The 13,965-nt window shown below is 39.3% G+C and overlaps 2 protein-coding genes across 2 annotated transcripts; both read left to right on the forward strand.

Annotated features, from left to right (window-relative positions):
* Nucleotides 1-461: 461 nt before the first annotated feature.
* On the forward strand, nucleotides 462-8,389 carry LOC134221795 (uncharacterized). Its single transcript, XM_062700976.1, has 2 exons — nucleotides 462-7,606; nucleotides 8,078-8,389. The coding sequence occupies exons 1-2, from the start codon at nucleotides 7,349-7,351 to the stop codon at nucleotides 8,387-8,389; spliced, it is 570 nt and encodes a 189-aa protein (XP_062556960.1). The 5' UTR covers nucleotides 462-7,348.
* A 13-nt stretch (nucleotides 8,390-8,402) lies between these two features.
* On the forward strand, nucleotides 8,403-9,339 carry LOC134227909 (uncharacterized). The gene has a single exon (XM_062709613.1). The coding sequence runs from the start codon at nucleotides 8,403-8,405 to the stop codon at nucleotides 8,982-8,984; it is 582 nt and encodes a 193-aa protein (XP_062565597.1). The 3' UTR covers nucleotides 8,985-9,339.
* Nucleotides 9,340-13,965: the final 4,626 nt, after the last annotated feature.

Raw genomic sequence — 13,965 nt, forward strand, 5'->3', positions numbered from 1 at the left:
AGGAATGCACATGTTGCGATATCAATTTGTATTAACTTACAATTGACATCAAATTTTGTTTTCAATATAATTTCAAAGGCGGAGCTTAATATCAATTTGCTCTCATTTTGTTAACCAGCTTTGCTCGGGCATATGTCACTATATTTTGCAATAAGGAATTTGAAAAAAACCTCCTTCGTGAAGCTTTTTGTATTAATTAAAAAAAGTGTTTGGATCGTCACGCTTCTCGAAACATTGCGCGCCCCTAAAAGCGTGACTACCAGGGTAGTTGAAAAATGTTCAAACCAAACTATTGTTTAGCTTGCATGGTCTTGCTTTGTGATCGCACCTCTTACCGATAACTGCACCGAAATCCCTGATAGATAAATCCATCCATAATCCACAAGTTATGAAGGAGCATAGGAATAAGGAAGAAAGAGGAACGTGTAGTGGGAGATAATGTTCCGGAACATGTTACTAACCTATTTTTATTAGAAACGACAATAAACAAAAACCCAACACATTAGAAATAACAACAACAAAATTGGAAATTATAAATTTATTTCATCAACATTTGACTGGTGTGGAAGTTGAAATTTTCACAATAATAATCTGGTGAACTGTTTCCTTTCAACTAGCTAACTAACTAAACAAAATTATAGACTAACTAAACCGAGCAAAATATTCCCGAAGGGTCTTTTTTTCGTTTTTGTGTTATAAAGTAAAATGCAGTTTTGTGAGTTTGGTATAATGTTTTCTGTGTTGATTCGCTTTTCCATTCGTTTCCTGTCGTGTTCATTAGTTACATTCTTTTCGATCACTCTACTTTTCCGTTTATTGTTCTATAGAAAAAAAAATGGAAAACCGGATACCTATCAATTTTTTGTTTTAGTTTCTTAATCGCTTAGTGACTAATTTCTATTTGTTTACTCATATTCTAGCTTACCTTAGTTTTGACTAGTTTTCAGTTTTTTGTTTGCTTATCGCATTTTTGGTTCGTTTTTAATCTTGTCCTCTTATAAGTTATTCATTAAAGCGTTTCTTTTTCTGTTAATTTCTTAACGTGTTTTTTTCCTAAATTAAATCTATTTTTTATTTTCTTCCAGCTGCTAACATTGCTTGGTATGTGAGTGTTCGATTATTTGAACCTGGGTGAACTTTTTTTTTTATCATAAATATGGTCATAAATATGCACCAAAGGGTCGAATTTTCTTTCAGCCTTTTTTATGAGATAATTCACCGTCGAGTTGGGAGGTGTTCATTTGTAATCGCCATTTATAATGTGACCCCTTTTTGATTTTGTTTTGCCATTGTTTCCAAAGATTTATGCATCCGCATCCATGTTCCGCAGATGCGGATGGCAACCTTTTCCAACCGTTCCGCTAGTTTTCTTGGGAATAAGAAAACGCCCCGCATCGTCATATATCAGACAATTAGGTCGGTGAATTGTTGTGTGTGCGAGGGATAATGTGTGTTTGTATTTCCGAGAAATACCCTTCCTAGTTGTGTGATAAAGGGCTCGACGAGCTGGGGTCTTCTTGGAAGGATCGGAAAGATTGGAAAACTGGTTGGTTACGGATCACGCTTTGGTATGTTTATTGTGGGACTGTGATCTCTGACAGCCATCTCCATTCGAACTACGTTTTCTCGACTTGAAGTCATGGGCGTAGCCAGGATTTCGAGAAGGGGGGGGCAACTTTTTTTTAAATCGTAGTTTTATAGTAGTTTTATAAAAACACATGAATATTAACACATGAAACCAAATCCAAACCGAATCGAAACAGTAATGATTAAAACAATAATGGATTTAAAAATGCGTGATTTATTGCTCATCGGATATTTTTAAATAAAGTGAGAAAAATATTAACGAACTTAGTATTCAGAAAGAATATAAAATCGGCTATAACAATTATTATAAAAATCCTGCATTCTTCCTTAAGTCTTGTCTTATGCATTCTTCCATAAGTTTAAGAAAACTAGAACCATACATCTGAATTTCTAAACAAATCCTCTCTGAAATAATATTTATTATAAAATAGGCAGAAAAATCAATATGCAAGCTTTCTCCAGGAATTCCTTTGACAATTGCTCCTGGCATTCTATCCGAAATTTTATCAGGGATTCTTTAGGAATGCCTCTAGCAACTTATTCGGCAGTGTCTTCAGGAATTCCACCATAAATTTTGCCAGGAATTGATCCGAAAATTCCACCATTATTCACTCCAAGAAAATCTTCACGAACTTCTTTATAAGTTCTGCAGAATTCTCTGCAATAATTCAAATAATTTTGTGCTGTTTCCCATAATTTTTAAGAATAATAATATTCCGTGGAAGTTCCGCAGAATCGCCAGTAAACATTCCAGAGAATTTTACGAAAAATCTTCGAATTTCTTGTGTAAATTCCATAAAATTTTCCGTGAATTGTTTCGAATAATTTCTTGTGAAAATTTCAAAGAATTTCTCCAGGAATTCCACCGGAAATTTATACAGAAATTATACCGAAAATGAAATCAACAATGGAATTTTCGGAGGAATTTCTAGATTAATTCGCAATGAAATCCTGAAAGAATTCCGGTGGAAACTTCAAGATTTCCACTGGGAGATCCTCCAGGAGTTTCTCCGAAAATTCCTCATGGAATTCTTCCAGGAGTTCCATCGACATTTCCACCAAGAATTTCTCTAGGATTTCCTTCGAAAAATAATTCCGGTAGTTCTATCGGCAGTTCCTCTGAAAATTCTTCCAGGAATTTCGGCAGAATTGGAATTTATTTAGGCTTCTTCAGGAATTTATATAGATTTTCCACCAGAAGCTCCTCTGAGAATTTCTCTGCGAGCTCCTCAGGGAATTCTCCGGGAGGTCCTCTGATGATGATGATGGTCCAGCTACATGGTCCCCAACAAAGGTTTCAGCTAGACGAGATTTGTCTATAAGATGAATTCTCTTGTTTCCGAGAATGCTTCTGGTAGTTTCCTGGGGTTCCTTTGAAAATTCTCCCGGGAGTTTCTTCAGAAATTCTTCCAGAAAATACCTTCGAGGGTTCCTCCGGAAATTCCACCAGCAATTCATCCGGGAGTTTCTCCGGAAATTCCTCCGGGAGTTCCACCAGAAGCTATTCCAGGAAATTATTCAGGCTTTTTTTCAGGAAATCATTTAGACTTTCTTCAGAAATTAAGCTGGAAATTCCTCCCGAAGTTCTTCCGATAGTTTCTCTGGGAGCTCATCCGGGAGGTCCTCTAGGAATTCTTCTAGGAGTTCCTCCGGGAGTTCTTACGGGAGCTCCTCCGGCAGTTCCTTCGGGAAATCCTCCGGGGGATCCACTAGCAGTTTCTAAGAAAATCCCTCCGGGAGTTTCACCGGCAGTTTCTCCGGGTGTTTCTCTGAAAAGGAACTCCCGTGGGAACTCCCAGAGTAATTTCCGGAGGAACTCCCGGGGGATTTTCTATAGGAATTTCCGGAGAAATAATCAGAGGAATTCTTGGAGGAACTGCTGGTGGAACTTCTGGAGGAATTTATTGAAGAACTACAGGAAGAATTTCCGGAGGAAATCCTGGAGGAACTCTCGTAAGAATTCTAGGATGAACTCCCAAAAGAACTTTCGTAAGAATTCCAGGAGGAACTCCTGGAAGAATTCTTAAAAGAACCTCCCGGAGGAATTCCCGTAAGAACTCCCAGAGAAATTCTCCGAGGAACTTCTGGAGGAATTTGTAGATAAATGCCTAAAGAAATTCTAAATGAATTCCTGGAAGAAAGCCTGATTGAATTCCCGAAGGAACTACTGGTGGAACTTCAGAGGAATATCCGGTGGAATACCCTAGAGGAAGAGAAAAAATATTCTGAAGGAACTTCCGAAATCCCATTGTGGATTGTTCCGAAGAAATTTCTGGAAGAACTCTTGGCAGATATCCGAGTAAATTCCGAGTGAAGTCCGGAAGGAATTCTAGTACACTTCCGCGGAAAATCTCCCGGGAAAATTCCTGAAGGAATTCCTGGAGAAGTACCTGAAGAAACTCCCGAAAAAATACCTGTAAGAATTTCTGGGGAAATACTTGGACGAATTCCAGGAGAAATTCATGAAGATATTTCTAGAGGATTTCTTGAAGGATATTCTGAAGTAATTGCGAAAAGAATTCCAGATTGGAATGCTAGATGATTTCGCTATTGAATGTTTGGAGGTATTCTCGGAAAATTTCCTGGAAGTAATCCCGGAGGAATTAAAGGAAGAGTTCCGAGAGGAATGCCCGGAGAAGTTCCTAGAAGAATTTCCGAAGGAATTTCTTATAGATTTACAAGTGAAATTATGGAGCTAAATTGGAGGATTTCCATCATCAATTTTTGAAGAAACTTCTGGTAGAATTTTGGGAAGAAATTCCGTATGTATTCTTGACGGAACTCTCGAATGCATGTCTGAAGGAAATGCCGGATTTTTCCTGAAGAGAGAATAACCGAAGAAATATCTAGAAGTAAATCTTGGAGAGAAGAAAAGAAATCTTCAAGGAATTTCCTCGTGAATTTCCTAAAAAAATAGTGGGGGGTTTCTAGGAGGAATTACAATTACATGAGAAGGATTTTCGAACGATTTTCAGAGGAATTTGTGGATAACTTTCCGGAGGAATTCAGTAGTTCCCAGGGGAGCTTCTAGAAGGATTTCAAGGAGAATTTTTGAGTCCGAAATGTTTCGAGAATCTTTTGGGAATCTTTTGAATTTCAACCACCTATTTCTGTATATGATTGGATCGTAAAGTGCACATGTTTAAGGGAATTAATTTCAGTACCCGTGCAATCTTTCCACAATTTAGGGGGGGGCAACGGCCCCCCCCTGCCCCCCCTTGGCTACGCCCATGCTTGAAGTAACTGTAATAACAGTCTTAGCTGCAATTGTGTGGATTAAATATTTAATAAGAAACACTCTTTTGTGTATAGTACCTGTATTGGTACATGAATGCTGTTTGGTTTGAAATGGACATAGCGAACCTTCTTTGAAAACAAAAATAAATAAATGGGTGCGCTCCAACACACGTTAATGGCCGACCTACGGGAAGTGGAAGCCAACAATGCAACCGAAGGTTGTTTCCGGGATTAATATTGAATGAAGTTCAATTACTTCTTACATGAACAGAGAAACAGAGCGTTCCATTATAGAAGTCGAATGGAACGTGCCAAATTATTGAAATCCTTATAAGAAGCTTTATCTAGTCGACTATCATGATAGACCCAGAGCATAAATTACCGGTTATGACATCCGAGGAAGACTGTTACTGGGTATTTCTATTTATGGATATCTTAGGTGGATTACCTTCATATATTCGAAAGTAAGCTATATGATTATTTTATGAATTTTCTTATGAATGTGAACTTTGCAAAATCATTTAATAAGTCTGCCAATTTGAAAGAATGTTTTGGTTTTGAAAGAATGGCAGATATTGTTTTGTTATTTTCAGATGTTTCTTTTTAACTTCAAACATTGGTCAAACATAAATTTTCAAAAGTTTTTGGCAGACATGCGATTTATTCAGTTTTCCGCGAGCGGTAATGGCGGCCAATTTGCCTGTGGATAGTTTTTGATTTGATGTTTGTGGAGGTCAAGTGCACCTACTGTTCCGAGCAACACCTTCTTGTTTACCACATTGGTCAGAATGATCGAATGAGTGCAGTTGACCTCCATAAACATCAAATCTGAAAACTGGATACTTGATTGTTTATCGAACAGCAAAAAGTTCATCGAAATAGTTCGATAGGCATGCACTCTATCACTGCACTACATTCTTATACATTGTTTCAAATGTGTCACTGCAAAGTGACTCCATACTCTCTTATTAGCATTTACAACTATGTTTCATAAAACTCGTAAATTTTTGTATGCGTCTTTTGACTTTTAGTAAGAAAATGATTCACTTATTGCGGATCTTTTCAAAATTTTCCATTTTGCGGATTCCGCAAAGTTCTTCCGCAGCTGTCAAAGTTCTACCGCCAGCTTGAAAATCTTCGAAACACTGAAACAAAATCCAGATATTTGGTGTTGTCATCGTAGAATGCCATGCAAAAAATCTGAGTAAAAGTATGAAGTGACATTTGCGGTAGTTTTTAAGTTGAACCGTAAAAGGGAAAGTTATCTCTGGAACAGCAATACTACTTTGTTACTTAATGATTTGTTGTCAGAAAAAAAACTTGCCACGCTCATTATCTGTCGTCTACTACTACTTGTTCTTGCATTTGTAATCAAAATGGTTATAGGAGGAAAAGTATTTATTTGAATATACAAACTTCTACTTTGTAGCAAGCTCGACAAGTTTTTTTTATCCCTATTTGATTTTTTTTTCATAAAATAATAAGTTCATCACTAAAAGCTCGACCAGTGTCACTAACAATGTAGTCGGATAATGTTGGTTCCATATTCCATATCAGTATCAGCCGACCTGTTGCGTAACTATAGAAAGAACCGTAATTGCAAGGATAACATCAGCTTATTATTTTCACTAACTAAACTCCCTTCCGCGAATCGTTGCAAATATTATGTAACTCATTGCAGCGAACGGATAAGTCGTATTGGAATTCATTCTTCATCAGTTCATTTAGCAACAGAGCACTATAAAAGGAGGGACTCTATAATGTGGCGAGAACTTGATTGTGATGATGTTGGCCTCTGTGCAGTTGAACGTTGCGTTGGTGGGATTTTTGCGACAGCTAAGTATTCAAAATCGAAATATATCCATGCTCAGTTTATCATCTGTCTTGCTCTTGATTTCAGTCTTGGCATATTTTGCGAGCGACAACTACTGCACGGTTATTTATTACGACAAAAATCTGCTCGATCATCAGCATGTTTGTGATCAATATTGTGAGTTTCTGTTGGCGATTGAGGAGGCGTTAATGCAGATTGAGGTGCCTCATACAATTTTGTGGATCGCCTCATTGGAATCGACCGAAGACGTTTTGGAAAATTCTGTCAATCACGGATGTCAAGTATGGGCCCAGAAATTCTTATTCCATAATTCAATTCTGTACGCTTTCAGTCTTACATAGTTGCGACCAAAAACATAGAAATGTTTTTGGAAATGAAATTGTCCGTGAAGGAAAACTCAGTACAACGAAGTCGGGACAAGAATTTTCTGTTGTACTTTGATGGTGACCATCATAGCCATCTTAATGGCGAAGAGTGGATAATAGAAGAGGCAATGAAATGTACGATTGATGGAATTTCTCGTGGCATCCCTGTGGCATAAATATTTTATTTCTAGTTTATCCAAATTTGTGGTTTGTTAAGTCATCCGGAAACGACGTGCTGGATTTTTATTCGCACGATTACTCAATCGCGGGTACAACAAAGCTTCAGTTGGTTCAAAGTTACAACATCACTGTCGACAAAGTTGTGATGGGCGAAAGTTCACTGTTTTACGATAAACTATTTGACATGGGTGGCAGGGAAATCGCAATGGCGGTGACAGATTATGTACCTTACTGCATGACGACCGATGTGGGAGCGCAAAACGGAAATGTCGATGCGTTCAACTCTTCACTGCCCCAGGAGTTACAGCTGGATGGACTGGAAGGTAGTTTGATTTTGGAGTTCTGTAGGACTCGCAACTGCAAAGTTCTTCTGTGGTCATGTAAGGAGATAAAACTTGTTATAGTATTTATTTGAATGAATTTCACTGACTGTTTCAGTCGGACCAAATGCTTGGGGAGATATTTTCACCAATGGAACTGGTTATGGCGAAATCTATTCTACGTACTCCAAACAAACTGAACTCTCAATATGCTGCATGTATTACAACTGGTACGTTCGATTTAATCTGTATATTTAGTTCATTCGACTATAAGTTGAAATTGAATCTTTAAAGGTTCCTTGACTATCTGGATGGCAGCCAATATGTGGCCAAATCAACTGTTACCACATTGGTGCCGGGAGCCAAATTGTTGCCGACATCATTGACCGTTATGTATCCATTTTCAAATACGGTTTGGCTCTCTGTTTTCATCATGTTGATTTTGATGACTGGCGTTCATCATTTGATTACAACCCTCAACCTGAAGCACCTGGATGTCGATGCCATACAGCCACCATTTTCGAAATCCATATTTGATATGATTTCCATCTACTTGGATCAAGGGATTTTCCCCAAGTAGCACTGTGAATCTGAATTTATTCATAATTGAATCATCTTCTTCTACTTTTAGCACTATTTCGTCATCCTATCGATTATTAATTTCGTTCATACTGTTATCGGGAGTTGTCCTCAGCAATTCTTATTCAAGTGGCCTTGCCAGCGTCTTGACTATTCCTAGATATGAAAAATCTATAGAAACGGTACATGAATTCGCGCAGTCATCTTTTCGATGGGGAGGTCCTGCGCTGGCTTGGGTTTTGTCACTGATAGGAGTGGAAGCTGTAATTAATCAAATCATGCTCTAAATATGTACCATAAATGATGCTCCAATTCCAGCATGACATCGAGAAAGTCGTCGATAAATTCGATCTGATTCCGGAAGAAGACCAACTTTATCGCCGTTCGTTGCGAGGTGACTTCGGACTGGCGATAGAACTACTCAACGGGGGTAGTTATGCCTTTGGATCCTTCATCCGGGAAGATAACGTCCGATCGTTTGACATCTTGAAAGAGGAGTTCTACTTCACGTACACCAATGCGTATGCCCAGCGAGGATGGCCACTGATGGAGTACTTCAACAGCTTCATCTTGGAGGCGAACCAGTTTGGGTTTGTGATCCACTGGGAACGGCGAACGGTTCGAAAGTATCTGAGCCACCGCGTGCAGGAAGCTCTGGAAGAGATCGCTGCCGGTCATAACGAGGACGGCGAATTCGGTCCACTGTCCGTGCAGCACATTGTGGGGCCGATGATTGTTCTCGGAATTGGGCTGGTGGCTTCGTTGGGTATTTTTGTTTGTGAATTTTTTGTATCTCTGGTGTACCGTTTTCACGATAAGCATGACGAAGACAATGTTAAGAGAAATGTTTCACGTGTTCACAGAGCCCGCAGGAGATATTAAATATGAAATCGCTGATAATTCTATTTCTAGTATCTGAGCCTGTTTTAAAAATCACATTTGAAAAAAAAATCCAAACAGTTCTTCGTAACCTGAAAATTCGTCAGGAAAACTTCGGACCTCGGATCATGGAGAGTAACGTTAAGATGTCTTGAATGCTGAATCTGAGAAAACATTTGGGCATTTTACGAATAATTGTAGAGCCTCCGAAGCCTTGTTAATAAAACTCTTTCGATATCTACAAAATATCTTTGCTATAGCAAATTTCGAAGTTCGTGATCATTTGGTGGCCACGAAACAGGTTCTGGAAGTCTCGGAATCTTCGTTAGAAAAAGCCAAAATTGAATAGCAAAGAAAATCATTCGTCCGATGCATTCTAACTGTTTCGAATTTAGTTAGAAGACGAATTAGGGAATCTCTGAACGTGGTCGGTTGTGTTCTGTTTTTTTTACATCGTATTTTTCGCATTTCGTTATCGAAAGGACCGCCGATATGATCAGCCAACATAAAACAGTGTTAGAAACCATCCGTTTGACATCTGAAACTCGTAAGAATAGCATGATCGATTTCGTGTGCTTTTCAATTTCGGCATTCACAAGGGAAGACCCTGGAGGTTCCGGAACCTGTTCTGCACTCACAGCGCGGAATCTATTTGCTTTTTTCGCACACAACTTTGAAGAGTTTCAGGCGTCGGACAAATGATTTCCTGCACTGTTCAGTTTTGGCCTTTTCTGCCTGCGATTCCAAAACATCCGGAACCTATTCCGCAGCAATTGGATGATCAGTAATGTGGATCACAGGCCAGATGTAGAGCCATCTACAACTTTCATGACCAATGTCTGTTATTTGCATAATTTTGTTCTACACAATTATTCAAAAAATGACTTACTTGAAAACGCCCACAGAAAAAGGGGGATCATACTAACAGTAGGGTACTTCAGGAGCGCTTCCCGAAGACTTCATCTAACAAATTTGCTGCAGGCATCATTGTCGGAAGTGAGGAATGAGACGGCTGTACTGCGGATAACTGGCTCGAAACGGACCGTAAGAACCTCAAAATGTCTTTACAGCAGGTTTGTTCCCACTTCTCGCAGTTGGTCGGTGTGACACTTCAAAATTAGACCATCATCCAACTTGACGAATGGAGCTTACCAAGCTATTCAGAAACGTGACCGTACTTCCATTTTTCTTGTAAAAATTTTATGGCTACCAGAGGGATTCTTTACAGTGCTATCATTCTTCGGTACCATCAAGTCAAGACGAGACCGATCATCGAAAGCAATTTCCCTGTAGCCTGGTGTACGGTTTTCCTGTAGCTGAGATTTTTTTTTGCAAAGGCTCAGAGTGCATCCTGGATTGTGAGACATTGTTTTGTTTGGATAAAACGGCATGTCTGCCCGTATCTTGTGGACATCGTTGACCTTTAGCAATCTATGAAACTCGGTTGACATAAATTGTATGCCGTGATCACTAATGAGCCCAGCAGGTATTTCGTAGGTAGCAAGAGCGTATGCATAGACAGTGGTACTTGTAGTGATGTCTCGCCAAATCTTCACCTCCGATCATTTTGTATAAGTATCGACGAAAACAATGAAACTCGTCCCCTAAATGAACCGACGAAATCAAAATTAACTCTTTCGAAGGGTTCTGTGGCCTCATTTCTATGCTACTAACAGTACCAGATCTGCAAACTCCTCTGAAGATAGTCTTGTGCGAATTCCATTGAAGCGGTAGAAGATGTTCGTCAAATTAGGCAAATCAAATCGGCAATTTAGATAAAATTAATCCTGAATCGATATAATCCGGAACAAAAACTCTGTATTAGCCTGGTTGATGACATTTCTTGCAGAAGCTGAATTGATCGTCAACTTCCACCTCTTTACATTTGTGGCCATAGCAGACTCAAATTAATAAGCGCTGACTCCAAACAACTTTTTGCTCATGAGCTCAAGTGGTGCCAAGAACTCGATCCCTATTAGTCCGGAAACGAACCAGCCTTGGGCTGCAAGTCTCCTTAATAAAGATTAAAAAAAAAAGATCCCTATTAGTGGAAAAATATTGTAAACGGTGAATTGGAAGCTGATGCAGCAACTGTTGAACAAGTTTTGGAAGCTACCTTCCAACAATAGCTCGTCGAACAAAATGATGTAACGTGTAACTGATTTTAAATCGCGTAGGTAGAACATGATGAAAATTGATGGTAGGGAAGGGCCGTTTGGTCGAAATTTGTTAGGCGAATATTGGCCGTACAAACCATCAAGCCAAAATTCATCTGGTCGAAAGAAATTGTCGTTCGGCCGAACTGGTCATTTTGCATAAAATGTTTGACACGAGTTGACACGGTTTCAAGTAGTTTCTCAAATTTCTCATCAATATCCAAACTAGATCCATTGTATTTATATGGTCATTACACTAATTCACTATGCATTACATGTGCCAAAACTTAAAAAAATGTAACCGAAGGAGAATTAGAGCCATTTGAAATTCACAAGTCCAGTAGCGCAAGCAATTACGGAGAATCAATTTCGTTGTTTAGTACCTTGGCAACGAATGTTGCCTGTTGTACTCTTCTTCTTCTTCCTAGGTTGTCCATTACAAGCAGTTTGCAGCGTTCAGGGTATGCTGGAAGAATCTAGATCAACATTTGAAAAGGGCGTGTACATACACAGCTATATGCACAGACAAAGTATCATAAATAATAAATTTTGGCTGTTACGCCCTTTTCAAATGTTGGTCTAGGATTAATTGGATCATGCCAAGGCAAACTGCGTAATGTCATCCGAATAAACCTTTGCTGAACACGTTCAATCCTTAGGGACCAAGGACGTCAGAAACTACAGGACGCAGCTGATAAGCCAGTTATCCCCCTGTAGTTTCTGACTTCCCTTCTGTAACCATTTTTGAAGACAGGAAACATATAGAATTGCTTACAAATTTCCGGAAAGATGCCATCATCGATTGAGCGGGACAAAGTAGAAGCGAGAGGCTCGGCAAAATCAGTGGAACAGCGAACGAATAAAACAGATGGAATCCCATCTTGACCCGGAGACAGAGAGCTTTTCATCTTCTTGGCGGCTGCGATAACCATTGCGGGGGTGACCACGTATGTTGTTAGGCTAATCAAGTCCAAAGGAACGTCTAGCGAGGCGGATGCAGCTTCGGCATCGGTAGCAGAGCTTTGATTGAATACGGATTCACAAAATCAAGCGAAGAGTTCACAACATTCCGCAGATATTTTCGCTTCAGCGTTGTCATGTACCATATTCATTTTACTGTTAACAAACTTCCAAAAGCTTTACCTTTGAGATTGGTTTGCACTCTCATAACGTGGGCCTTACACAATTCCGAATTCAAGCTGCGGTAAGTATTACTAGCACTTTCAAAACGGAGTTTGCTCACAAAAGACCGTGGCGCACGATGCTTTCGCTGCCTGGCATTTCTTTCCCTTATCAACTTTCTAAGTAACGAAGTACTCCAAGCAGGTGGTTTTGGGCGCCGTTGAGCAGGAACATTTGCTTAAAATTATTGTTGAACGATGAAACAGATCAAAGATTTAAATAGTCTCAATCAACATTATGAAGATCGCCGCAGAGAAACTCATAATCTACCTTGCCAAAATTCAGGCCTGGCTTATCATCTGCATCATGCGAGTAATCAGTCGGAAGTCCACGTAGCGCTGGGAAAGATATTTCCAACGGTGCATGATGCATATCCACAGGCAACAAAGAATACATTTCTATACTCTTCCAATGAAAATTCGACTGATCTAATACGTTTTTTTTACTAGGTGATTAAAAAAAAGCGCCCTTAAAATAGTCAGTTGTGCCAACCAATTTTTCTGACCGAATCAAAATAGAAGCTAAATATTTTCTAAACTTATTCGGAAATATTCGGAAAAATCACGAAGTGAGAAAAGAGAAGTCTCATTTCTCACTTTTAATTACTCAACTTTTCATCTGTCAAATTACTAGCTCGGCCGTATATCGCTTTCGGCAAAAACGACATTTTCGCCCAAACCGTTTTCGACTTAATAAACGTTTCGAGCAGACTTCTGGTCTAATGCATTATTCGGTCAAGTGGCATCCGTCCAAATGGCTTTTGTTAGACCCGATGCCTAGGGAAACCCTTCCATATATTGTTTATAATTTGAACTGATTTCCAAAAGTTTTCGAACGTTTTGCCACTCTTGTTCATGAGTAAATCAATTTGACCGTAAGTTGTTATCATTGTGTAAGGCCGTTGCAAATATTTTAATGTCGCCCCCTCAAATCATTATTTTTGAGCAAAACCATCCGAGAAGGGAGGAGGCATAATTGTTTTCAATGAATCGCCTGCTTTGAGCGTGCTTACAGCGGCACACTAGGAGTTAACTTTCTGAAATCAGTATGGCGAAAGGCATCTAACGTTCGATTTCTCAAAATTAAGCATCTTAATCGAAAAAATATTTGGTAGGCGTAGTAGCGGACACCATCCTTCATAACCGGTACCAAATAGTTTTTCATGAAAAGTTCCTAATTTTGAGAAAACCCGCGTTAGATGTCTTTCGCCATACAAATTTCTGGCGGTTAACTCTTGCTGGCTATTTTGTGCATATACGATAGCGCCTGGATGTGGCAGCGGCGGGTAGAAAATCAGCCACTGCCAATAATTCATTGTTCCTAATTGTTTCGGCCTTATTTATTAAATCGACTCATTCGCCAAAGTTCCAAACGGAACCGAATGTTTATGTTATTTTTTTGCTTGGTCGTCGCTACAGAACATTCGCTAATTGGATTTTCCTGGGGAACTGTTGGTTCGCTTATTGGGCGAATCCCCAATCAAACAGCATCAAAACGTAAAAATGGGATGCCAACGTAAACATGTGATACCGATTTTAGCGGGATAGATGAATTTTGACACTTCAAATTTTGCTTGGTTCAATACATAAAGTAGACAACATGAACGCAGCTATTAGCAAACGGCATTCGCTTGTTGGAGTGAGGTC

This window comes from Armigeres subalbatus, chromosome 3 (assembly GCF_024139115.2).
Source record: "Armigeres subalbatus isolate Guangzhou_Male chromosome 3, GZ_Asu_2, whole genome shotgun sequence".
Lineage (NCBI taxonomy): Eukaryota > Metazoa > Arthropoda > Insecta > Diptera > Culicidae > Armigeres > Armigeres subalbatus.